This window comes from Sus scrofa, chromosome 10 (assembly GCF_000003025.6).
Source record: "Sus scrofa isolate TJ Tabasco breed Duroc chromosome 10, Sscrofa11.1, whole genome shotgun sequence".
Lineage (NCBI taxonomy): Eukaryota > Metazoa > Chordata > Mammalia > Artiodactyla > Suidae > Sus > Sus scrofa.
In genome coordinates, this window is record NC_010452.4 from 44,203,772 (window position 1) to 44,231,089 (window position 27,318).

The following is a 27,318-nucleotide window of genomic DNA, read 5'->3' on the forward strand; positions in this document are numbered from 1 at the left end:
AACGATGAGGTTGTGGGTTCGATCCCTGGCCTCGCTCAGTGGGTTAAGGATCCGGCATTGCCATGAGCTGTGGTGTAGGTTGCAGACTCGGCTCAGACCCCGAGTTGCTGTGGCTGTGACTGTGGCTGTGGCTGTGGCATAGGCTGACGACTGCAGTTCCTATTCAGTCCCCAGTCTGTGAACTTCCATATGCTGCAGGTGCAGCCCTAAAAACAAACCAACCAACCCTCTATATTTACATTCATATTGTATGTATTATATATACTTCTCTGTCTCTCTCTCTCTAAATATAAATTATAAGGAAAAACTAAAATATTCGGAAGTTATTTTTAGGTGGTTAGATTCTGAGCAATTTTTTCCTCATTTTTATGCTTTTCTATATTTTGGAAAATTTCAGCAAGAACATGTGTTCCTTATTTTTAAACATATATTTAAGTATATATGAATTAAAATGAATGACCATATATGAATTCATATAAATGTGAAGATATATGAATATCAAGCTGAATAAATACAGATGAATATATATGAATAAAAACACTTTAAAAATCCATAAGACCTGTCTTGCTGGAATTTTAGAAAATATAGAAAAGCGTAAAGAGAAGAAAATTACCCACAAGCTAACCACTTGAAAATAACCTCTTAATAGTTTATTTTTTCCTTACAATTTCTTAATGAGTGTTTTAATGAACAGCTAATTGGATAAATGAGCTAATTTCCTAGCTGCACATAGCCTTTCATGAGGCTTTTTATAGCTTTATCTCAAGCTTCATTTGCCACTGGTAGCAATCCAAGACTTTTGCAATGATATTAAGACAAACGCAGCTCGCCTCAAGCTGAGAAGTGATAAGACTGTTTGCTTCCTATGAACTGTAACAGGTAAGGATCCTAGGAGTTTGTGTTTAATGCTGTTCTGCCAACACAAGGTGGCAGCAACAGCAGAAGAAAGGGGAGGCCGTCCTCCCGACTGATTTAAAATTGTTGCCTTGGAGTTGTGGCTCAGGGGCTTAAGAACTGGACATAGTATCCATGAGGATGAGGGTTCGATCCCTGGCCTCACTCAGTGGTTTCAGGATCTGGCATTGCCGCAAGCTTCAGCATGGCTCGCAGATGCGGCTCAGATTCCATGATGCTGTGGCTGTGGTGTGGGCCAAAAAAATAAAAAAATAAAAAAAAATGTTGTCTTAACTAGAGTCATCAAAAGCAAGTCTGACATTTGTGGAGTGACGGAACAGATGATGGGTTGGGTTGGTATACAGTGGAACAGGTCGGAGAATTGGCCAGGGTGACATCAGCAGGCAGAGATATCTAGAACCCTAGACCAGAGGTTGGCAAACGTTTTTTGAAAGAGACAGATTATAAATACTGAGGCTTTGCAGGCCATAAAGTCTCTGTTTCCATGACTCAACTCTGCTGTAATCGTGGAAAATGGTAGACAGTCCATCAGCAGACAAGTTTGGCTGTGTGACACTGAAAATTTTTGGACACAAACTTCTATTTCATGTAATGTTTACATGTCACTAAATACTATCTCCCTGCCCCCATTTAAAGACTCCTGGGCTACAAAAACAGAAAGCAGACCAGATTTCAACCTCTGGTTGTTATTCACTGACCTCTGTTTTGCTCTAGGGCTTCAGCTAAGGCATGCAGAAACAAGACTTTTTTTGGGGGTGGGGGCAGGTCTAGAAAGTGAGTGGCTCAAGATATGGGTGGGTCTAGAGTAATTATTAGAACCCCATGCTAAGAGATTGAGGGAGCACCATCAGAAAGCCCAAGCCGACTCTAGCTTGCAAAGGCTCTAGCCCTTGAGTCACTTTGAATAAGATAGGGGCTTCTTCTGGGAAGCACCTGGGAAATCAACATAAGAGTAAAGACAGGCATCAATGAACTGGGAACTATGATCTGACTTCATTCCAGAGCATAGACCAAACTCTTGAAGATCCATTATTTCCAGGTGAAGTCAAATAGATACAAACTCATGGATAGAGTGGAACAGATTGGAGAGGGAGGGAGAGGAAAACTGTCCTTGACCTTGAATGTAACCAAGATGGAAAAAAAAAAAAAGATTAGTGTTGACAGGATGATGCATGCTCTTTAATTTCCAGGATTATACTTCACATTTCTTTCATCTAGATACTAGATCTCATTGTATTTGTAAGTCTTTTTGGTTTTGCAGTTTAGAAACATGATCATATATTTACCTTAATATTCTAAATAGAGTTTGGAGGTTCTTTAAATCAATCAGGAATACTCATAAAAAAAAAAGTAGAACTTTGTTCTATGAGCAATGAGGTCCTACTGCACAGCATAGGGAACTATATCCAATTTCTTGAGATAGAACATGATGGAAAATAGTATGAAAAAAAGAATGTACGTATATATGTTTGACTGGGTCACTATGCTATACAGCAGAAATTGACACAACCCTACAAATCAACTATACTCTAAAAATGTTTTTTAAAAAATGGGACTCTGTTTTCTGGTCTGAAATGGCTCGTGAAAATATTAACTGATGGTTTGAATTTGTGCTGTTCAGATTATTTTTATGATGTATGAGATACAAAAGTCATGAACTGACGGCACTCAAGTCATGTTTATTGTTAAGGGTAATGAAAATAATGAATTTTTTTTCCAGACTCATCCTTGCCTCGTTCTCCAACAACGATTCCAACAGATGGCTTTATTAAATATGGTGAAAGTAGCTATTCTCTCACGAAATTAAAGCTACAATGGCACGAAGCTGCTGATTATTGCAAGCTTCACTCTTCCCTTATTGCCAGCATTCTAGACCCCTACAGTAATGCATTTGCATGGATGCAGATGCAAGCACTTAGTGAGCCTGTGTGGATCGCCCTGAACAGTAACTTGGTAAGATGCTAGAAACAGGTGCAATTTGAATGACTAATACATTGTGATTGAATATGATTCTCTTCTGCTCATTCCTCTGAATACCCTTGTTCTGTGTAAGAATCCACTGGGCACTGGGAACAATACCAATATGACAAGACGTGATCTTTCTAGGACCCAGTGCATCTAAGGATCTTGCAAGTTAGTGGTGTCTGTCAGACTTATCTAACTTATGTGAACTCTCGTATTGCTTATGGATATTAAAATTATATTCTGTGCCTAACCAGTTTTATAAGCAGCAACTTGTGTCTTTCCAGTGTCACAATTATAACTATAGGACTTAAGACTCCATCAGGGACACAGTCCCTGGGCGATGAGGATATTCTTTACTTTTTGTGCAAGTCCTTCTGCAGGTGTTATCTGTCCTGAAGTTCTGCAGCTTCCATCCTTGTGTGAGAAATCTCATTTCAGTCAATTCCCCATATGCCACAACAGAGAAGGAAGGTTGGCAGAGGATGGATTAGAGTGAGGGATGCGGCACAGATCTAAGAGTGGTGCTGGAATTGCCAAAATATTCCTAAAATGAGTTTTCTCTTATGCCCTGGGATCCATCTCTCCTTTACCCACCCATCCATCCATCTGTCCGTCCATCCATCCATCCATCCATCCATCCATCCATCCATCCATCCGTCCATTCATCCATATATCCATTTATCCATCTGTCTAACTAGTCAACCAGCAAACTTCTTAGTACAATGAATGGAGATGTCAACAAGTAATAATACAAGTGTCAAACAGAGATATCTACAAAGTGCTACCAGAGGAGAAAAAGGGGATTCTTGTGGTGGGAGGGAACCAAGACGGCTTCTCAGAGAAAGTCAGACTCTATAGATGTAATTTAGGTTGGGGGAATGTGAGGAAGAGCTATCAAGAAGAGATAAAAGGATAGAAGGGAATTAAATGGGAAAGTATGCTGGTGTCAGACTTCATGGAACTTCTACCTACCACAATGCAGCGATTGAAATTGACACTTCATGCAATGAGTAGTTCATAATAGGGTAGTGAACCTTTAAAAATAAGTAGTTCCATGATGATTTCTGTGTTTAAACTTAAGCACGACATTTTTATATCTGTGTTGAATCTATTTTTAGTAATTAATTTGCTTGATAATTCATATCTTTTCTTCTTACAGATATGGCTGCAATTCCCTTGTGGGTTTAAAATAGGCTATTACTTATTGTTAGAAAGATTAAATAGCTTTCCATTATACAAACAGTTATAGCTAAAACAATACTATTATTTTCACTACATCTACGGAGTTGATGATTACGTTTATTTGATTAAACCTGGTGGGCTATGAAGTTCTAACTTGAAGTAACGTATGCTTTTGATTTTGCCATTAAATCTTTGATAATTGGCTTGGTAAATTAAATATGGCGGTTAAAAAGGGAACGACTGAATCGTTTAAAAATTTATTTATCTCTGATTAAAGTTATAGATCATCCGTTCTGAGGCTTTACTTGTAAAATCTCTTTTAGACTGTTAAAAGAATACTATTGATGTCATATTTTTGCTGTTATTGATTAATTTGTATGTGACCATAAATTTGCTTGACTAAACGTAAAAGCTAAGTATTCAAATTGAATGAAACAATTAGATTTTTTTTAAATGCCATTATGATTTTTTCTGGTTGAAAGACCACTTAACTGAAAGGCAAGAGACCCAGGCTCCTCTTTTATCTTCCCGTGTGGCCTTGTGTTAAGTCATTGTCATTGGCCCTGTTTCAATAGCCAAACAGTAAGAAGAGTAGAAGAGATGAAAGTTTCTTTCAGGTGTCCAAGAGTTAAATGAAAATTACCTAATTTTTATTATTATTTCAATGATAATATAATAAATATTTTTTTGTTCTGAGGATAAGTCTTCTCTCTTGAACTGAAAGCCTGCAAATGAAGAGAGTTTTGTAGAATAAGGCATAGGTTTTTAAGTCTGTGTTTTTCAAAATAGCTTCTGACAATGTATTAATAAGGATCTTTCAGGAGTAGTGTTTTTTCTTAAGAAAGGCTGCTTTTTGGAGTTCCTGTCGTGGCACAGCAAAAACAAATCTGACTAGGAACCATGAGGTTGCGGGTTTGATCCCTGGCCTCGCTCAGCGGGTTAAGGATCCAGCGTGGCCATGAGCTGTGGTGTAGGTCACAGATGTGCCTCGGATCCTGCATTGCTGTGGCTGCAGTGTAGACCCGCAGCCATAGCTCCAATTGGATCCCTAGGCCTGGGAACCTCCATATGCCATGGGTGTGGCCCTAAAAAGCAAAAAAAAAAAAAAAAAAAAAAAAGATAGGCTGCTTTTCCTGAATTTGAATTGATGGAAATAATTTATAATGTTTTTGATTCTCAAATGTTGAAGATTCTTTGTCAATATACTTTTTACTGCTTTCTTTGTTCTGCATGCCACAGCTGCAAAAATGCCAGGTCCTTAAACCACTATGCCACAGCAGAAACTCCCATGTTTTGGTAAAAAGGGAGCCAGGCTCCATGTTAATGGTTGTTTTTGTTCTTACAGACAAATAATGAATACGTTTGGACCGATAAATGGAGGGTAAGGTACACAAATTGGGCTGCCGATGAGCCCAGACTGAAGACAGCATGTGTTTATATGGATCTTGACGGCTCCTGGAAGACAGCGAATTGCAATGAAAGTTTTTATTTTTTCTGCAAAAAATCAGATGGTAATTGAAAACACACAAAAAAATCAAGGGATTTGAAAGTTTCTCAATAAGCTAATACAAACCACCATGGATATTATTTACATGTTTAGGGTAGCTTAAGGATAAGATAAAATGAATTCCTTCACCTAACGAAAGGCTGACTTGACAATATACAAATATACATCGTTCAAAATAGCAGGGATAGAAAGTTTTGTTCCTTGCTAGTGTTTATTTTCTCTTTCTACAATCCTGAATTATTATTATTATTTCTATTTTAGGGCCGCACCCATGGCATTTGGAGGTTCCAGCCTAGGAGTTGAATCAAAGCTATAGCTGCCAGCCTACACCATAGCCACAGCAATGCAGAATCCAAGCCATGTCTGTGACCTACACCACAGCTCACAGCAACACTGGATCCTTAACTCACTTCGTGAGGCCAGGGATCGAACCTGCATCCTCATGGATCCTAGTCAGGTTCATTAACCACTGAGCCACGAAGGGAACTTCTGAATTTTTACTATTGAGATTATCTTCTGAATCTATGATGCTAGATTCCCCAGGAAATTATGATTACTTTTGATGTTGACAACACATCTATACCAAAATAATTTCATCAGAATGCATGTAGATTGATAGGAGTCAGTGATTTTATAGGAATACATTCCTAGAAGACAGCCATAGAATTGGACAGTGATAAGGTCCTAGAATTCTGCCTATAGCCTTTAGTTATTATATCAATGTCAGTCATAGCTGAGAAGGGTTTTACAGGGGCTCGGGTCTTGGACAAGGAAAAGAGTGTCTAGAAGGAAGAATCCCTTTGCAAATTATGTTTGGGTGATCTTTTGGGAGAACTTATTAACATCTTTGTAGTTTCTATAGATCTGCATTCTCAGTTATGAATGTGATTGATTGCCAGATCTGGTTATCTTATTTGTGAATAAATACATACCTTCTATTGAAGTTTATTTTATTTTTAATTTTCTATTTTTTTGTCTTTTTAGGGCTGCACCCACAGCATATGGAAATTCCTAGGCTATGGTTTGAATCAGAGCTATAGCTGCTGGCCTACACCACAGCCATAGCAACGTGGGATCCAAGCCGCATCTGCAACCTACACCACAGCTCACGGCAATGCCAGCTCCTTAACCCACTGAGCGAGGCGAGGGATTGAACCTGTGTCCTCATGGATACTAGTCAGATTCGTTAACCGCTGAGCCACGACTGGAACTCCCGGAAGTATGGTTTAAATGAAAAAAAAAAAAGATAAAATAAAAAGAAAACTCAATAATAGAAATGCCACATCCAAATGAATACTTTTAGAGCTTTTTAAAAAGTTAATGATAGGTGATGACAACTTCCTTCATTGCTAATATATTGTTCTATGTACTGTGGAAACTGCAGGTCTTGCTTTATTTTTAAGTATCTTTTTATTAACAGAAACCCCTGCCACTGAACCCCCACAACTGCCTGGTAGATGCCCTGAGTCAGAGCACACAGCATGGATTCCCTTTCATGGTCACTGCTACTACATTGAGTCTTCATATACAAGGAACTGGGGCCAAGCTTCCCTGGAATGTCTTCGAATGGGTAAGTGCCACATTCATGGTAAGAATATCGCACAGTCATCTACTCAAGAGGATCACAATACTAGTAACACTGTATATTTAAAACCTAAGGGGAGTTCTCCGGTGGCCTCATGGTTAAGGACCTGGCATGGTCACTGCTGTGGCTCTGGTCACTGCTGTGGCTCAGATTCGATCCCTGGCCTGGGAACTTCTGCATGCCATGGGCACAGCCAAAAACAAAAACAAAGAAACAAACAACAAACCCACCTAAGGAACATAAAAGTACCTGTGTATTTTTCTTAATAACTCATATTGTAACAGAAAGGGCAACAATCATGCCCCCCAACAGTAATTTCTAACATCATAGCCTCAAAAGTTACAGAATTCTGGTAGAAAGCTCTGACTTGCTAAACAAGTCCTTCTTACTTTTCTGCTGAAATATTCTAAATTGTTGGGGTTCTCATTTATTCAGAGTGTTGAGTTTACCTCTTATCACTGATAAACTCATGTTCTACAAGTGTCCAGAGACCATTTTGCTTTGACATTAATAGAAAAGTATTTATTTGTTATACTGGTTATCTTATTTGTAAATAAATGCAAAACTCAAATAGACATGACATGGATAATTTCCCTCCTAAAATAAAAACGTCAAATAAAGTCAACTTTTCAGGTGCATTAGAAAATCTACTTATTTAAACCCTACTGAATATTTTACTGATTTTTTTTTTTTTTTTTTTTTTTACTTAATTTTCATTGTGCCCTGTGTCATTTCTCTTCACTCAACCATGGCAAACAAGGGTTATGTTCTCATTTTCTTTAGGTTCATTCAAAGTCAGACTGGAGTTTTTACTTCTTTTTACTAACGTTTATTGTTTCTTCACTTTAACTGTTACAGTTGACTTGAAATTATAATACATTTCAAGTGTACAAGGTGATAATTTGTTGCACGTATTCATTGGGAAAGAATTCCTCCCATCCCATTAATATGACCATTGCATCACATATTTACTTTTTTTTCTCTTTCAATGAGAACCCTTAAGTTCTAATTTCTTAGCAAGTTTCAATGACACCATCCAGTATTATCAGCTATAGTCACCATATTATACATTAGATCAAAAAACCTTACTTATTATGTAACTGAAGTTTGTATCCTTTTACCAGCATCTCCCTATTTCTCCCACCCCCCTAAGCCCCTGACACCACCATCTCACTCTCTCTTTCTATGACGTTGACTTTTATTCTTTTAATCCCACATATAAATAATCTCATGTAGTACTTGCCTGTCTCTATCTGGCTTATTGCCTTGGAATAATGCCCTCCAAGGCAATAATAATGCCCTCCAAGGGCATTATTCCAAGTTAATCAGTGTAGTTGCAAATGGCAGGATTTAGGCTGAATAATATTCCACGGTATGTGTGTGTGTGTACACACACTTTATTTTCCTAACCATTCATCTGTTGATGGACACTTAGGTTGTTTCTATGTCGTGGCTGTGGTGAATCCCACTTACTCCTTATCCTCTCCATCATTTGTTATCTCATCTTTTAAATAGTAGCTAGCCTAAACATGTGTCAGATGATATGTCGTGGTTTTGGTTTGCGTTTCTCTGATGATTAGTGATGCTGAGCACCTTTTCATGGACTTCTTAGCCATTTTAAGTCTTCTTTGGAAAAAAAAAAAACATCTATTCTGGTCCTAGCTAATTGTTTTTATATTGAGTTATTTGTTTTTTGCTCTTGAGCTATATAAGTTCCATGTATATTTTAGATATTAAACCTCTATTAGAACATGTGGTTTGTGAAATTTTTCTCACATTCAGTAGGTTATATTTTTGTTTTTCCAATGGTTTCCTTTGCTATGCAGAAGCTTTTTAGATGTATGTAGTCCCATTTGTTTATTTTTTCTTTTTTGCATGTTCGCTGTTAAGTGTCAAAATACAAAAACAAACAAACAAAAAACCCCATCACTAAGGTTAATGTCAAGGAGCTTATTGCTTGTATTTTCTTCTAGGATTTTTATGATTTCAGATCTTATGTTCAAGTCTGCAGTCATTTTGAGTTGATTTTTCTGTGTAGTGTTAGATAGTGGTTCCATTTGATTGTACTGCATGTGACTGTCTAGTTTTAACTCAATGCAATTTGCATGGAATAATTTTTTTTAAATCTCTTTACTTTAAGTGTTTGTCTATCCTAAAGTTGGAATGTGTCTCTTGTAGACAGCATGTAGTTGGGTCTTTTTTTTGTTTGTTTGTTTTTTAGGGCCACACCTGCAGCATGTGGAGGTTCCCAGACTAGGGGTCTAATCAGAGCTGCAGCCTCCAGCCTACACCAGAGCCACAGCAATGCCAGATCCAAGCCACGTCTGCGACCTACACCACAGCTCATGGCTTTCTTTTTTTTTCTTTTTTTTTTAAAAATCAATTCAGCCAATCTGTGTTTTTTGATTGGAGAATTTAGTCCATTTACCATTATAGCTATCATTGGTAAGTATGGACTTAATGTTATCATTTTGTTGACTGTTTCCTGTCTGTCTTGACTTTCCTTTGTTCCTTTATTCCTCTCTGCTCACTTCATTTGTGATTTGATGGTTTCCGTAGAGCTATGCTTAGATTCTTTTCCTTTTATTTGTCTATCTACTATAGGTTTTGTTGTGTGGTTACCATGAAGCTTACATGAGACATCTTATAGTTATAACAGTGTATTAAAACTGATAAAAATTTAACTTTGAATATATGCAAAAACTGTATATTTTTATATTCCCCCCACCTTTTACATTTTTGGTGTCACAGTTGACATCTTTTTATATTGTATATTCATTAACAAATTATTGTATACGTAGAGGTTTTTTTTTTCTTATTTGACTGCCTGTGTCATATGGAGTTCACAGGCCAGGGATCAGATCCAAGCAAGATAGGCTGCAGCTGTGGCAGCACCAGATCCTTAACCCACTGTGCTGGGCTGGGGATCAAACCTGCATCCCAGCACTCCCAAGACACCATCAATCCCATTGTGCTATAGTGAGAGCTCCTATATAGTTATTTTTAATGCTTTTACCTTTTAACCTTTATACTAGAATTATAGGTAATTTACACACCACCATTATAATAGCAGAATATTCTGAACCTTTACTATAGAGTTTTATATTTCAAATGTGTGTGTGTGTGTGTGTGTGTGTGTGTTTTCTTTTTATGCCCGCACCTGTGGCATGTGGAAGTTCCCAGACTGGGGTCAAATCAGAGCTGCAGCTGCCAGCCTATGCTACTGGATCTGAGCTGCATCTATGACCTACACCACAGTTTTCGGCCATGCCAAATGCTTAATCCACTGAGCGAGGCCAGGGATCAAACCTGCATCCTCACAGAAACAACATCAGGTTCTTAACCTGCTGAGCCACAATTAGTGTCCTTTCATTTCAGCTTGAAGAATTCCCTTTGACATTTATTGGTGATACCCTCTTTCAGCTTTTGTTTGTCTAGAAAACTGTCTCTCATTTAATTCTGAATGACACTGTTGCTAGGTAGAATATTCTTGGTTGGAGTCCTTTTTCTCTAAACACTTTAAGTATATGTTCTCACTCCCTTCTGGCCTTCAAAGTTTCTGCTGAAAAATTTGTTTATGGTTTTACAGGAGGGTTCCCTTGTGTGTAACAAGTTGCTTTTCTCTTGCTGTTTTTAAGAATCTCTCCATTTTTAATTTTTGACAGTTTAATTCTAATATGTCTCAGTGTTGATCCCTTTCAACTCATTATATTTGATATTCCTTATGCTTCCTGGATCTGGATGTCTGTTTCTTTCCCTGGGTTAGGGGAATTTTCAGCCATTATTCTTTGAGTAAACTTTCTGCTCTCATCTCTCTCTTATCGCCTTCTTGATTCCCTATGTGTGTATATTGATCCACTAGTTGTTGTCTCATAAGTCCTTTAAGTTAGCTTCACTGTTTTTCATTCTTTTTTCTTTTTATTTCTCTGGATATATTGGACTGCCCTTTCTCTGAGTTTACTGTTTTTTTTTCTTCTAGTTTTCTAGTCCCCTGTTGAACACCTCTACTGAACTTTTATTTTTTTTTCTTTTTGCCTTTTCTAGGGCTGCACCTGCGGCATATGGAGGTTCCCAGGCTAGGGTCTAATCGGACCTGTTGCTGCCGGCATATACCAGAGCCACAGCAATGTGGGATCCAAGCTGCGTCTGTGACCTACACCAGAGCTCACAGCAATGCCAGATACTTAACCCACTGAGCAAGGCCAGGGATCGAACCTGCAACCTCATGGTTCTTAGATTCGTTAATCTCTGAGCCACGACAGGAACTCCTCTATTGAACTTTTTAGTTCAGATATTCTTCAGCTTAATGATTTCTCTTCAGTAATTTTTAATATTTTATCTCTCTTTGTTGAAATTTTTGTCTTGTTGATGTATTGCTTCCCTGACCTCATTGAGTATCTTTATAGCTATAATTTTGGACCTCTATTGGGTAAATCACTTATTTCTGTTTCATTAATATCATTTTGGAAATGTATATTATTCTTTTGTTTGGAACATATTTTGCTTTTTTTAAAATTTTTGTTGACTCTCTGTGTTGGTTTCTGCACATTAGATAAGACAGACACCTCTCCCAGTCTTGACAGTGGTCTTAGGTAGGAAATTAAGCTCATCAATCAACCCAGCCCATGCTCCTATTTGTCTCTGAAAACTTTGTGACTGTACAAGCTGTCATCTTTGTTTTAGTGGTTACCAATAGTTGAGTGTGTGCCAATTCCTGGTGATGTTTCGAAGGAAAGGACCACAGTTAGCAGAGATATGCACGCTCATTAGAAGCTGGACCCTCAGGCAGCACCTGAGAAAGTATGTAAGCCAGGTGTAAGTTCAAACTCCTTCCAAGGTCCTGTGGTGACCTGATTTTATTATTGCAGCAAGTCAGTGGAAGAAGGTGGCAGAAGTGCCTACCAGCTCCCCCAGGAACATTACAGCTAGCCCCTAGCTGCATGTAAATTAGCAGCTGGGCCCCCATGCAGCAGGTGGTAAATTATGCAGTCAATACCCTTCCAGGGAAAGACTGAGAGATGGGCATTTTTGCTCTTATTATCAGCCCTGGGAGAATAGCTGTGCTGAGTGCTTGGTACCCATTAAGAACTGCTGCTTTGTTTTTTTGTGGTTCTATGGGTCTCATGGCTGAAAATCCCATTAGCTTCCAGAGTTAGACATTTGCGGGGCATATCCCTCAGGGGAGCCTTAAATTTGGGGTGCTAGATGTGTGATCCAAACCCTTATCTCCTCAGGGAGAAGCTGGCAATTAAGGTCTCCCTTCTGATTGTGTGGTACTGTGCTAGGAGTAGGATTTGTGTAGAGAGTGTGTTCCAGCCTTTATTATTCATTTAGATGTTTGTGTTTTCTCATTTGCCCTATACGAAGGAGTCACTCAGTTAGTTTCTGGATTTCACTGAGAAAATTCCTCCATGTGTATTTGTTCATTTGGTATGTATGTGGAAGAAAGGAATTTTAGGAGTTTTCTATGTTGCCATTTTCGTCACTATGTATGAGTTGTACTTTAAATTCTGAGTCAGATGAGGTGTACTTAGTTTTTGCTTCATGTATTTTAAGGCTTTATTGTTGAGTGTATAGATGTCTATAATTTTTATATCTTCTTAGTCACTAAAAAGCATCCTTATTTGTCTATATCTTTTTTATGTACTATTTCATAGAATATCTCTCTCCATGCTTTTACTTTCATCCTGTTTATGTTTTTGGATCTCACGAGTGCATTTTGTAGATAACACATAGTTGTATCATTTTAAATTTTATTTTTATTTACTTTTTTTAATTCATTGTGCCAATCTCTGTCTTTTGATTGGAGTACTTTATCCATTTATATATAATGTAATTACTGATAAGGTGGGATTTATCTCTGATGTTTTATTTGTTTTCTATTTGTGTTATGTATTCTGCTTCCTCTATTTCTCCATTTTTACCTTCTTTTATGTTAAATAATCTCTAATGTACCATTTTAATTTCTTTGTTATTTATTTGACTATGTATTGGTTAGTAATTTTCTTAGTGGTTGCCCTGGGGATAATAATTAATGATAATAAACATCTTAATATGTAGCAGTCTAGTTCAAATCAATATAAATTTAATTTCATGGAGTACAAAATTTTACTATGAAGTTACCTTTACCAGTCTTCTTTATTTCTTCAAGTGGGTTAAATTATTGTCAAGTGTCATTTTACTTTAGTCTGAAGGATCTTCTTTAGTATTTCTTATAAAGTAGATCTGCTAGTGACAAATTCTCTCCATTTCTTATTTATTTAAGAATGTCTTAATTTTTCCTTTATTTTTGAAGGATAGTTTTGCTGGATAGAAAATTATTGGTCAACAGTCATTTTCTTTCATCCTTCTGAATATGTCATCCTTCTGGTCTCTGTGGTTTCTGATGAGAAGCCAGTGTTAATTTTATTGAGAAGCTCTTGGACATGACAAATATCTTCTCTCTTGTTGCTTTTAAGATTCTCTATCTTTTGATACTTTGATTATGGTGTGGATCTTCTTAAGATGATCTTACTTGGAAGTTGTTGAGCTTCCTGCATAGATACATTAATGTTTTTCATCAACATTGGGAAGTTTTTGGTCATTATTTCCTCAAGTATTCTCTCTGCTTCTTTCCTAATTCCTCCCCTAGGTCTCCTATTATGTGTATCTTGATATGGGTGGTGATATTCCAGATATCTCTGAGACTCTGTAAATTTGTCTTTTTTTCCTCTTATTGTTCAGACTGGGTAATCTCAAGTTTGTTGATTATTTCTTTACTCACTCAAACATTATTAAGCCCCTCCAGTGAAGTTTTGCTTTCAGTTACTATAATTTTAACTGTACAATTTTATTTAAACAATAATTTCTGGAGTTCCACTGTGGTATAGTGGGTTAAGAATCCAGCATTGTCACTGAAGAGGCCATGTTTATGCTATGGCATGGATTTGATCCCTGACTTGGGAACTCCCACATGCTATGAGCATGGGCAAAAAAGAAATACTTCCTATACGTTTTTTAACAGTGTTTGGTAAGGAATTGTCTCATACTTCTTTTATTTCCTTAGACATTTTTCCCTTTAGTTCTTTAAACACCTTGAACATAGCTGATTTAAAAAGGTCTTTGTCCAGAAGTCAAAGATGTGGCTTTCTCAGGAATAGTTTGTATTGACTGCTTCTTTTCCTGGGTTTGGGTCATACTTTCTCATTTCTTCACATTTCTTGCAATTTTTTTAAACTGAAAATTGAATATTTAAAATAATGTAATAGGAAACTCTGGATATAAGTTTCTTTCCAGTCTCCAAGGTTTGTTTTTGTTGCTGTTTATTGTTATTTGCTTATTTAGTCACTTTCTCTCAGGGATTCTGTAAAGTTAGTACTCTTTTTGTGTGCAGTTACTGAAGTCTCTGCCTAGTTCGTTTAGTGGTCAGCTAATGATTGGGAACATATTTCTTTTTTTTTTAATATATATATATTTTTATGGGAACATATTTCTTTAGTGCCTAGAACCAGTTAGTTTTCCAGGGACTCCAGTTTTACTGGGGTAGGGGGGGGTTCTGTCTGAAGGCATGTCTTCAACACTCATAAGGTGGTTTAAAATTCTGCCTGATCCTTCACATCCTGCTTGGGCTCTCCTTCACCTCAAGGTCAGCCAGAGGTGAGAGCTGAGGAACTTTTCAGATCTTTCATGGAGATGCGCACAGTCCCAGGCATGGATGTACCCCAGTGCATGCTGTGGCCTTTATCATTATTAGGTCAATAATGATATTGACCTAATCAATAGGTCAATAGGTCAATACTTCTTTAAGCTCCCCTCTCTTTTACTCCATAGTTTTTCCTTTTAGTTTTTTGGTTAGCTTATTATTTGCCTAGACTTTTATCACCATATCAGGTAACTGTGGTGTTAGAGAATTGCCACCATTAGTTTTTGACAAACACCCCCAAGGAAAAACAGCTGTTTACATTGGATGAGCTTTGAGTCAGGTCCAATCAAGACAAATTTGCCAAGCAAGATTTTCCAGGGAACTGTGAGAAAGATCAAATAGTGGAAATTCTTTTTATTTATTTTTTATTTGCTTTTTAGGGCTGCGCCCATGACATAGGGAAGTTCCCAGTCTAGGGGTTGAATTGGAGCTACAGCTGCCAGCCTACACCACAGCCACAGTGAGATGGGGTCCAAGCCAAGTCTTCGAACTACACCACAGCTCACAGCAACACTGGATCCTTAACCCACTGAGCAAGGCCAGGGATCAAACCCGTGTCCTCATGGATACTATTCTGATCCGTTTCTGCTGAGCCACAGTGGGAACTCTGGAGATTCTTTGAGAATGGGCCTTTGAAAAAGCTCCAATCCAATTCTGACTTTTCCAGTATTTCCTAGGCTACTGATTTTCACTGTGATTTGGGGGCTGTGGTTTTTGAGGCAACCACAGAGCTAGGGATAAGACTATGTCATTAGGACAAGTTACTACACCATGAGGCTCACTTTTCTTACTGAGAGTCATCAATCATTTTTCTTGAATAAATGCTTTCTGGATTGTTCCAACCTGTTGGTTAATTTTTAGGGTTCTGAAAAAGTTGATTTTTGAGAGTTCCCATTGTGGCTCAGTGGTTAATGAAAACAACTAGGAACCATGAGGTTGTGGGTTCGATCACTGGCCTTGCTCAGTGGGTTAAGGATCCGGCATTGCTGTGAGCTGTGGTGTAGGTCGCAGATGCGGCTCGGATCCCATGTTGCTGTGGTTCCGGCGTAGGCTGGCAGCTACAGCTCCGATTAGACCCCTAGCCTGGGAATCTCCATGTGCCACAGGAGTGGCCCAAGAAATGGCAAAAAGACAAAAAAAAACAACAACAACAAAAAGTTGATTTTGAAAAATCTGTTCGTGTTCTTATTGCTTTTGTAGAAGAGAGGCTTTTCAGGAGAATTTTCTGCCATTTCTTATGATGTGACTTTGAAAACTGCTTTGGACTTTTTTTTAATAAAAACATATTTCCTTTATGTTGTTAAGTAGTTTTTTTTTTTAATTCTTGCAGTGAATATGTAGAAAATTTTGTTTTCAACTTTAGAATAAAGATATTTTCCTGTAAATAAAATGAATGATTGACAGTCATCAAAATATGTCACAAATACATTGACATGGCTATTGTCTATGAAATAGATTTAATAATTAAATATAAAATTGTGCAGTGAAGACAGTCCGGGAGGGAATAATCCAGGACTCCGTCACATGGGATGCAGACATATGGCTAAGTATGGGTCCTCAAGATTCAGAATGCCTGGATCATGCCATGATGCTGCTCTCACGAGCATTAGGGTCTTAGCTAGTTACTTGTGCTCTGCACTTTGGGTTTCGTATCTGTAAAATGGAGTAACAGTACTACCAATTTAATATATATTTTTTTCCTTTTTGTGGCCACACCTCCAGCATACGGAAGTTCCCAGGTTAGGGGTCTAACCAGAGCTGCAGCTGCAGGCCTACACCACAGTCACAGCAACACCAGATCTGAGCCACATCAGTGACATACACCACGACTTGTGGCAACACTGGATCCTTAACCCCCTGAGGGAGGCCAGGGATGGAACCCGCATCCTCAAGGACACTCTATTGGGTTCTTAACCTGCTAAGCCACAATGGAAACTCCCAAATTTAATATAATTTAATAATAATAAGATTGTTGTAAAATTTTAGTGAGATCATGCTTGTAAAGCCCAAAGCAAAATGTCTGGCGTGAACTTCTTAAACTATGTTTTATGTTGTTATTGTTTAAAAGCTATAGAATTTTACTGTAAAACTATAATGCTGGCACTGAATCAGTCTTTGACCGGGTTGTCAATCATCTAGCAGCCTTTCCATTTCCTCTCTCTTCTTTGTACAGTCTTATATGCAACAGCTGGATTCATACTCCTATGGTGCATTGTATCATTTTGTTGCCTTAAAAAACTAAGTATTTTTTAGGGAGTTCCCGTTGTGGTGCAGTGGTTAATGAATCTGACTAGGAACTATGAGGTGGCGGGTTCGATCCCTGGCCTTGCTCAGTGGGTTAACGATCCGGCGTTGCCGTGAGCTGTGGTATAGGTTGCAGACGCGGCTCGGATCCTATGTTGCAGTGGCTGTTGCTGTAGCTGTGGCTGTGGCTGTGGCTGTGGCATAGGCTGGTGGCTACAGCTCCGATTGGACCCCTATCCTGGGAACCTCCATATGCCGCAGGAGCGGCCCTAGACAAGGCAAAAAGACCAAAAAAAAGACCAAAAAAAAAAAGTATTTTTTAATCAGCACATTACCCTGAATACTAATCTCCTGCCATCTGCAGTGAGGCCCAACCCAAGTCTTTTTTCACCCATTGACTAGGTTAGTCCAGGCAAACTGAGTTATCTATTAACCATTCATTTACCCCATTAGATTGCTCTCGCTCTCTTTCATAACCAAATATGGAGAATTCTATGCATATGTGAACCTTTTCTGTTCCTGAAGAAGCTCTCATCCCTCTCTATCTTTTCACTTATTTTTTTCCTCTTCCTGGAATTATTTTCTTCCTTTGTACTTGAAATCCTATCCTTCCCCCAGTATCTTTTTTTTTTTTCCTGGTCTTTTTGGGGCTGCACCCATGGAATATGGAAGTTCCCAGGCTAGGGGTCAGATTGGAGCTACAGCAGCTGCTCACCTATACCCCAGCCACGGCAACACCCAATCTGAGCCAAATATGCGACCTACATAACCACTTGTGGCAATACTGGATCCTTAATCCACTGAGCAAAGCTACAGATTGAGCCCGCATCCTCATGGATACTAGTCAGGTTCTTAACCTGCTGAGCTACAATGGGAACTCCATATCCTCCCTAATATCTTAACTTCTGTTTCTTCCACATTCCTTTTTAGTTGCTTCCCCTAAAACAAATCTCCCTGTTTGAAATATAAATAGCATGTTTTATTTATTTTCTCTTCTAGTACATTTCTTTATACTCTTTATATATTTCTTTATACTCTCATCTCTACTACCCACCAAACCATAACCTTCTTAAGATATTCATCTTCATATATCCTTCACTTAGTTGTTCAGAGTTTGTACACAAACGATGCTAAAAATTAAGAATGGAAACTGGAATGCCTAGAAGACAAATGACTACTCTTTGAAATTTTCGTCTCTATAAGTGGAGCTACTGGGATGATCTTTATTGCTCTTAATATCAATAGTATCATTATCAAAATATTTTCAGCTACTGACATATACTTCCATCATATTTATTCTTTTGTACTTTGCAGGTTCCTCTTTGGTTTCCATTGAAAGTGCTGCTGAATCAAGTTTCCTGTCATATCGAGTGGAGCCACTTCAAAGTAAAACCAATTTTTGGATAGGATTGTACAGAAATGTTGAAGGTAATTTTGGCAGATGATTTTTGAATCACAAATATTCAGGTCTATAAAAAAAGTTTTCTTTTCATGGCCACACCTGCAGCGTCTGGAAGTTTCTGGGCTAGGGGTCATATCAGAACTGCAGGTGCCGGCCTATATCACAGACACGGCAGCTCCAGATCTGAGCCACACCTGTGACCTCTGCTGCAGCTTGCAGCAACCCGGGATCCTTAGCCCACTGAGTGAGGTCAGGGATCAAACCTGCATCCTCACGGAGACAAGTCCTGAACCCACTAAACTGCAACGGGAACTCCTAAAACAAGTTGTCAGTTGTAGAAAGCCTTGCCTTAGATTATGAATAATTTGTGAAGAGTTTGAAAATCCAAACTCTTATTTTCACTTGTGATAAGAATTAAGCATTTAAATGACTTACATTTATACTCTCTTGAAAATTGCCATTGAAAAGGATATTTTCTGTAGCTAAATTTGTTTTAAGAGTTTTAAAAAATATTTTCTATCCCTTGCCAGGGGAAAAAAAAATGAAGGGAGGATAAGTTTACATCTTTGTACTAGTTAGGAATAAATTTTAAGCTAAGACTATGTGAAAAATTCTGTTTCCTCCCCTGTAATAATTAGTTATTATAATTTTGCCTATTAAGGGTCTGGTTGTCAATAACTGTTGATAGCTGTATGCAACAATCTGCTTAGAAATTTTGCATGAATGAGTTGGGTTTATTTTAAGGTGGGTGACTTTTAATTTATATATTTTTATTGGCTTTCTCTGATAATCAGGAATGTGGCTGTGGGTTAACAACAATCCAGTCTCCTTTGTCAACTGGAACACAGGAGATCCCTCTGGTGAAAGAAATGATTGTGTCGCTTTATATGCATCTTCAGGGTTTTGGAATAATATCCACTGTTCTTCCTACAAAGGATATATTTGTAAAAGACCAAAAAGTAAGTAAGAATTTAACTTATGGTATCTATGTTTTCAGGCTCCTCTTTCTTTCACATATTAAGATGTCAAGTGTGGGGTCAGAATGCGATTACAGGTTCCTTGCAAACGCCCCTTCTTTATAAGTGAAGAATCCAGTCTGCCATGGGGCTCAGTTGCTGTCTGTAGCTCTGAGTGAGCATAAAACACCCTCTGTCCACTTAGCTGATGTAATGATTTGGGTAATCAAGACATTTACAATGGAGCATCCATCCATGTGGATTGGCGAAGTTGTGAGAAGTTTGGAGAGTCAGCCTACAGAACCTCATGGCATGAGAGAAAAGGGGGTGAAATAGTTACCCTGGCCAAACCAGAAGGGGCCAGTGTTCTGGGGAAGAATGGAAATTTATTAAGAGATAAATCATGTCAGTCAAGTTAATTTTCCTTCTGAGGCTAAAGGGCAGACCACGTCAGAATGGAAATTGGGGGAATTAATAGTATTATATACCCATGATGTAATACTGCCTGGACTTTTATAGTATTTTTAATGCCATTCTACATCACATAATATCCTTCCCAGGAGGTAACATTATTAATTAGATAATAGATTTAAGTAAATGAATTAAATACGTTAACATTCCATCCTCAATAGATTTTATTATTTTGGAGTTGCATAGTTTTTCATTCCTTTAAGGTGCTGTTCCAAGATACCACACCCTTTGGTACAAATTTGGAATCTTATTTTTATTTCTCATTCAAATGCCTGTAATACCTTATGCTGTAGGGAACTATTTTCCAAACTGGTAAATACATTATTTATGGATGGATTGGGTAGATGTTAAGGCTGTCAGTGACTTAAATGCAACTGGGGGGGATCATATTTTCAGATCTTCCAGTGTATTCAGACTCACTGGAAGGATACTGTCATGTAATAGAGAAATCCGTACATCTGTATTTATGTGTGCAGATTTTATCATCTATCTCTCCATCCATCCTGTCTAGCTGTCTATCTACCTATCTCTCTATCTTCTATCTATTTATGGTCAGACTCTCTATCACCATAAATCAAACATGGATGACTTGATATAGTTGTGAACCAAATATTGCTCACTATCTACATGCAATTTCTGTGGGTTTTTACACGTATTTAATTATTTTCTTATCAACAGTTGTTGATGCTGAACCTACTCATGCATTAGTCACGACAAAAGGTAAGACCCTGATGAAATTTTAAGTTCCACGTTGTTAAACAACCTGTTAAACAACCGTAGTTTGTTTTAAAAGCCATAACAATCCCTTCCTACACCCCCCGCACCCTCAGTAGAATTTCTTGAGCTACATGCGCCGTTGTCATTATGTCTTAACCTCCCTTGAATGATGCTCTTGAAAAGCAGGCCTTGGCGTCAGGTTGGTGTTTTGATCGTAGATGTTATTGAGGACATTGATTTCTCTGTTACAAAGAGTTGTCCTGTGAGAACCCATGGAAGAGATTTCTCTTAGGAAACTCTGAAATTTCTTTCTTTTCTTTTCTTTTTTTGGCAAGTAGACATTCCTGTGTCTTCTAAAGGGATCAGATTTTTTTTTAAGGTTTTTTTTTTTTTTTTTTTTTTTTTTCTTTTGGCCACCCTGTGGCCTGTGGAAGTTCCCAGGCCAGAGGTTGAACCCACACCACAGTATCGACCCAAGCCACTGCAGTGACAATGCTGGATCCTTAACTCATCACACCACAGAAGAGCTCGTCTCTCTCTTTTTTAAGCAATGTTTTAAATTTTATAGGCAACTTATGCAAGGAACTGATCCTCTCACTCATTTTATTTACCACTAAAAAAAAAAAAACCTCGAAGTGAGATTTAGGGCTCGCTTGTAGCCCCTTTATTAATTTCATGGATGCTCTTTGTTAACTAAGACCCATGTGTTCAAATTGCTATGACTCTTAGTTTCTTTTTTCCCTAATTTTCTCCCTCACTTTTTTTTTTTTTTTTTAATCCTTTTTGGCCACCTGGTGGCATATGGAGTTCCTGGGCCAGGGATCAGATCTGAGTGACAACTGTGACCTATGCTGCAGCTGTGCCAACACTAGATCTTTTTTTTTTTTTTGGCTTTCTAGGGCTGCACCTGCAGCATATGGAAGTTCCCAGACCAGGCAGCCAATCAGAGCTGCAGCCTCCAACCTACGCCACAGCCACAGCCACAGCAGATCCAAGCTGTGTCTGCAACCTACACCACAGCTCACAGCAATGCTGGATCCTTAACCCACGGAGCGAGGCCATGGATCGAACCCTCATCCTCATGGATACTAGTTGGGTTCATAACTGCTGAGCCACAACAGGAAGTCCCCTTCAGTTATTTTGAAACAGGTATAGATATTTAAAAACATTGATTAAGGAGCTCTGTGCTCTACAGATACATGGAGTATTCTTGCAACATAACATTAGCATCTTCTGTGTCACATGGACTCCTGTTTTCTTGTCCGGCATTTCCATGGGGTGAACGTCATTGGAAAGAATATTCATGCATTTTGGTTTTTCAGAGAAGAAAATTGTAGTCTCCAGAGCCTTCTCCTCTGCCTCCCGCCTCCCCTTTCCTAAACATTTGTTTCTTTATAGCTGATCCAAGGAAGATGGTCACTTCCAAGCCCTCTTCCAACTCGGCCGGAGTCGTTGTCATCGTTGTTCTCCTGATTCTAACGGGTGCTGGCTTTGCTGCGTATTTCTTTTACAAGAAAAGGCGTGTCCACTTACCACAAGAGGAAAATTTTGAAAACACTCTCTATTTTAACAGTGCCTCAACTCCAGGAGCTAGTGACACGAAAGATCTCATAGGCAACATTGAACAGAACGAACATGTGGTCATCTAGCATCATGGTGTGATTTAGGCATATTTGAATTTCATAAGATGCTCACTGAGATGTTAAGGTCTTTCATTCAATGTGATTCTTTCCTTTAAACTTAGTACTGTATTATACTGGTCTGTCCTTTTTCTTTGCCTAATTGAAGAAATAATTGCTCCTTTTCTAGCCTGGCAAGATATTTTCACAAAAGAGGGATAAGAGTATTGACTATTATGTTAAAAAATATCTTAGGTGAATATACAGCATTGATGTCTAGCTGATATCAGAGGCATACAGATGATAAGGCCAACCACCCTCAGCTTCCTGACATTGTGTAAGGGGTACCCAAAGAGATGTAACCCACTGAAAGGTTATTCAATAATGACAAGACCATTTTAAAACTCAAATACAAGTAACCTCAGGTGACACCAACACTTAGTCTTTTTTTTTTGTGTCTTTTACCAATCTTGATTTTTTTACTCCAATTGTCATTTAGGATTGTATTTGTACATGGCAGAGAGAATAAGGCAGCCTAGAATCTTGTTTGCCCCAGGCAGGATTTTCCAGGCTGAATATTGCAGATGTGTCCTTTGTCCTGTTTTATGTATATCGGAAATGCAAAGATGTGAAATAAAAATGTAAATTTGCGTAACTGGATGTACTTAGATAATGTGAAATAAACATCAAAGACAAGGTCTATTTTTAACAGATGTGTATTTTGGTGGTCTTGGTAAGTGTACATTTTCTTTTCTTATTTTTGTCTTTTGTGTTTTAGGGCTGCAGCCGCGGCATGTGGAGGATCCCAGGCTAGGGGTCCAGCTGGAGCTGGAGCTGCTGGCCTACACCACAGCCACAGCAAGCTGCGTCTGTGATCTACACCACAGCTTACGGCAATGTCGGACCCTCAACTCACTAAGAAAGGCCAGGGATGGAACCCGCAACCTCATGGTTCCTAGTCAGATTCATTTCTGCTGCGCCACAACGGGAACTCCCAATAGAGGAATTCTTTGAATGAAAGTCTTCATCTATCTGGAAAAGGGATTGCTAAAATACTACATGTAAATGAAAAATTTTTTTTTTTTAACCATCATGACTTGCCCAATTCCTGTGGCTCTTTTCTCTGTTACACTGACTTAGGTCAGAATTCAACAGACAGTCACTGTTACTGGGAATTAGGTCTCTAAATATCTTTTCCTCACTTGTGCTTTTTTTTTTTTTTTTTTTTTTTTTTTTTTTTTTTTTTTTTTGGCCATGCCCATTACATGTGAAAATTCCCAGGCCAGGGATTGAACCAGAGGCACAGCAGTGACCAGAGCCAGTGCAGTGACAACACCAGTTCCTTAACCTACTGCACCACGGGAGAACTCCTAAATATTTTTTCCTCACTTTAACAATTCCTTTTTGCTTAAAAAGTTTTGCTTTAGATAAAGCTTGATTTTTCTTTTCTTTTCTTTTCTTTTCTTTCTTTCTTTCTTTCCTTCCTTCCTTCCTTCCTTCCTTCCTTCCTTCCTTCTTTCTTTCTTTCTTTCTTTCTTTCTTTCTTTCTTTCTTTCTTTCTTTCTTTCTTTTTTTCTTTCTTTCTTCTTTCTCTTATTTTTTTTGGGGGGGCTGTACCTGCAGCATATGGAAGTTCTGGGGTAGGGGCTGAACTGGAGTTGCAGCTGAGGTCTATGCCATCGCCTTGGCAACAACGGATCTGAGCTGCATCTGACCTGTGCTGCAGCTTGAGGCAACACCAGATCCTTAACCCACTGAGCGAGGCCAGGGACCGAATCCTTATCCTCACGGAGGCTATGTCAGATTCTTAACCTGCTGAGCCACAATGAGAACTCCAGATAAAGCTTTCCTTACATTGTGAAATATTCGTGATGTCACATCTCAGACAGGGACCATGTTCTCAGTTCATCCTTACCTTTCCCAGGAGGTTACTCCTGGGCAGAAGGTCCTTAACTGAGGTCCCTAAACAGGACTCCTTAGATGACATGAAGAGTTCTGTGAAGGCCTCCCGCAAAGTGCATGCAAAATGCACCTTTATGCCTTTTTGTCTTTATGCCTTCCCCCCCACCCCAGGAAAGAAATAGCCATATTTTTAAGAACGTCTGTAATTTGAAAAAGACTAAGAAGCAGCATGTTGAGTAGTAGGTAAGATGGAGTTTAGGAGTTCCCATGGTGGCCCAGCAGGTTAAGAGCCTAACGTAGTGTCTGTGAGGGTGTGGGTTTGATCTCTGGCCTTGCTCAGTGGGCTAAGGATCTGGTGGTGGTGCCGCAAACTGCAGTGAAGTCTGCAGATGCAGCTCGGATCTGGTGAGGCTGTGGCTGTGGCGGTGGCATAGGCCTGCAGCTGCAGCTCCAATTCTACCCCTAGCTTGGGAACTTCCATATGCCACAGGTGCAGCCATAAAAAGAAAAAGAAAATAGACAGAGTTTCCAGTACCCCAACTTAGATATGTGACGTGTAGAAAGAAAGAAGACACAAGAGGTGGGCAGTTGTGGGAAAGCTTGCTGAGAACCGAGAGCGCCCTCTCCCACCTCAGACCGTAGAAAACAGATTGCTTTTCTTTTCCTGGTAAGAACAAAGCATATTTCACTAGAAGAAGTTCCAGTGGAAACAACGGCTGTGTGTTTAATTATCCTAAAGTAATCCCTTCACAGGAGTTCTCTAGTAGCTCAGCCCATTAGGATCTGGCATTGTCACTGCTGTGGCTTGGGTCATTGCTGTGGCTCTGGTTTGATCCCTGGCCAGGGACATATTTGCATGCTGCTGGCATGGCTTAAAAAAAAAATTAAAAAAGGAAAGAGAAAAAAGAAGTCCCTTCACATATGACATATGTGTGTGTGTATATATATTTTTTTCTCTCAAGATGCAAGAGAGAATTAAAAAATTAGAATCATGTTGCATAATTCCAACTTTGCTTCACTTCTGTTAAAACATTAACTTGTTTTAAAGAAAAATGGTGAAAATTAGAAACAGAAATTAGAAACGGTGGAAGAGGAGAAATACGTAAGTAACTATGTGACCAAACAGTATGGCAGTTAACCAAAGCTGCAGTTTTTCAATTCTTTGGAACTGAAAGAATCAGGAGCTGCAGATGCTAAAATCCACCTCTTCTTTTCCTGAACTCTCTTGTACTCTCTGCTGATTGAATGTTCGTATACCCCACCAATTCATATGTTGAGACCTCACCCCAAATGTGATGGTGTTTGGAGGTGAGGTCTTTGGGAGGTGATTAGATCATGAGGGCGGAGCACCTGCTAATGGGATTACTTCATATATATTGATTACTGCAAAAACCCAGGAGCTTCCTGCTCCTTCCATCACATAAGGACACAGGGAGAAGATGCATCTGTAAACCAGGAAGCGGGATCTCACCAGACATGGAATCTGCTGGCACCTGACCTTGGACTTCCCAGCCTCCAGGACCACGAGAAATAAATTTCCATGGCTTATAAGTCACCATGTATTTTGTTATAGAAGCTACATGGACTAAGACATTCTCCCAAGGCTATAGAGTTCTCACATCCTTCACAATCACCATGACTGAGTAGGTGTGAGCTGACCATTTTATCTCTCTTATCGGATCTTAAAATATAAGATGGATATTTTCCATCTTTTCAGGAGGGGAAAAGCCAGACATCACGTGGTCCTGGGCAGAACCCTAGATCTTTGTAAGAAGGACCGCTTCTCCCCCCGACCCCGCACCCCCGTTGTTGGTGATAACAGAAAATTTTTTATTGTCTCATCTCATGGAAATGCTGGTCTCCTGGGGTCAGAGTTTGCTCATCTTCTGGGAAGGAAGGAAATGGAAACCTTCTAATGCTCATGACCATTGCAATTGTGTGGTCCAGCTTTATTTTCTTGTAAAACGAGAGAGCAGAAGAAACCTCGTCCGCTTCTTACAGAAAAATTGCATACATCCTTCAAAGAGAATTCTGTCTCTTATTTTTCCCATTTTCTGGAAATCAGAGTAATTCTTGGCTCTATAGGTCACAGGGGAACTCATGAAGGACCTGTCAAACGCCAGGCACAGTGGCATGGACTCAAGTGAATTTCAGCTGGTCCAGACGTGTGTTCTGCGGACTGCCATGTGCCACTTTAGGGGTTCATTCCTAAACTCAGAAGCCCTGGTGCTTGAACTTGTGGGGATGCAGGAGGAGGATTTAAAGTTTCCAACGGGTCAACATATCATCAAGGCTGAGTCCTGGAGGCAAAGTACAGAGACCTCTCACTAGTCACGTGGTGAGGCTGTCATTCCTGCATCAGACCATTCTGGACACTTGAGAGTGATTATCGTGACCTCAGACTCATTCCAAGAGCACAGTCTTTTTTGCTTTTTAGTCACACCCACAACACATGGACGTTCTCAGGCCAGGGATTGAACCTGTGCCACAACATCAACCTGAGCCACTGCAGTGACAATGCCAGATCCTTAACTGAAAGGCCACCAGGGAACTCTGAAAATTCTTAATGCATTTAAACTTTCCACTGCAGAAGAAGGAAAGCTGTGGGTAGTATCTAGGAATCTTCTGCTCTGAACGCGACATTTTTTTACCTGGTGATTTGACTCCTTCCAGGAAATACCTGCTCCAAGATGGACCAAACCTCACAGTCTCTCACCTTTTGTTTTATTGATCTTGGGTCTCCTAACACATCAGGAATAGTCCTGGCTTTCCCTGGACCTCCAGGCTTCCGTCTGTGCCTTTACTGCCACATGTTAGTAGGCTATAACTAGAGATGGATTACCTGCTTTTGTTAGGAGTCTGTCCCCATATCATCTGTCCCCTGCCGATCCCTACCTGTGCTGGGAGCCACCTGCCCCCAAACTGGATGGGCCAGATACACCTGTGCTGTTCCCCAGCACCTGTGGTGTATGTATCACAAAGCAGGTACTGGGCCTCCTGTTTTACTATCCACAGGCCACTCCCCACCCAGTGGGGACACCCGGGGCCAAACTGGCTGAGCAGGAAGGAAGGCAACCCAGTTTGGGACATTAGCCAGAGCAGCTGACATGGACTCCACTGCCAAGCAGCAGAGAATCTGGCACCACCTCCCAGGGGCCTCGGCCAACTGGAC

At 39.3% G+C, this 27,318-nt stretch overlaps 1 protein-coding gene across 1 annotated transcript in view; it reads left to right on the forward strand.

Annotated features, from left to right (window-relative positions):
* Positions 1–22,963, forward strand: part of MRC1 (mannose receptor C-type 1) — a 118,809-nt gene extending 95,846 nt beyond the window's left edge. Inside the window, 7 exon segments of the mRNA NM_001255969.1 lie at positions 2,636–2,868; positions 5,408–5,573; positions 6,990–7,139; positions 18,394–18,507; positions 19,276–19,440; positions 20,587–20,628; positions 22,024–22,963. Of these exon segments, the coding sequence (NP_001242898.1) occupies positions 2,636–2,868; positions 5,408–5,573; positions 6,990–7,139; positions 18,394–18,507; positions 19,276–19,440; positions 20,587–20,628; positions 22,024–22,274 (1,121 nt within the window). The 3' untranslated portion in view covers positions 22,275–22,963.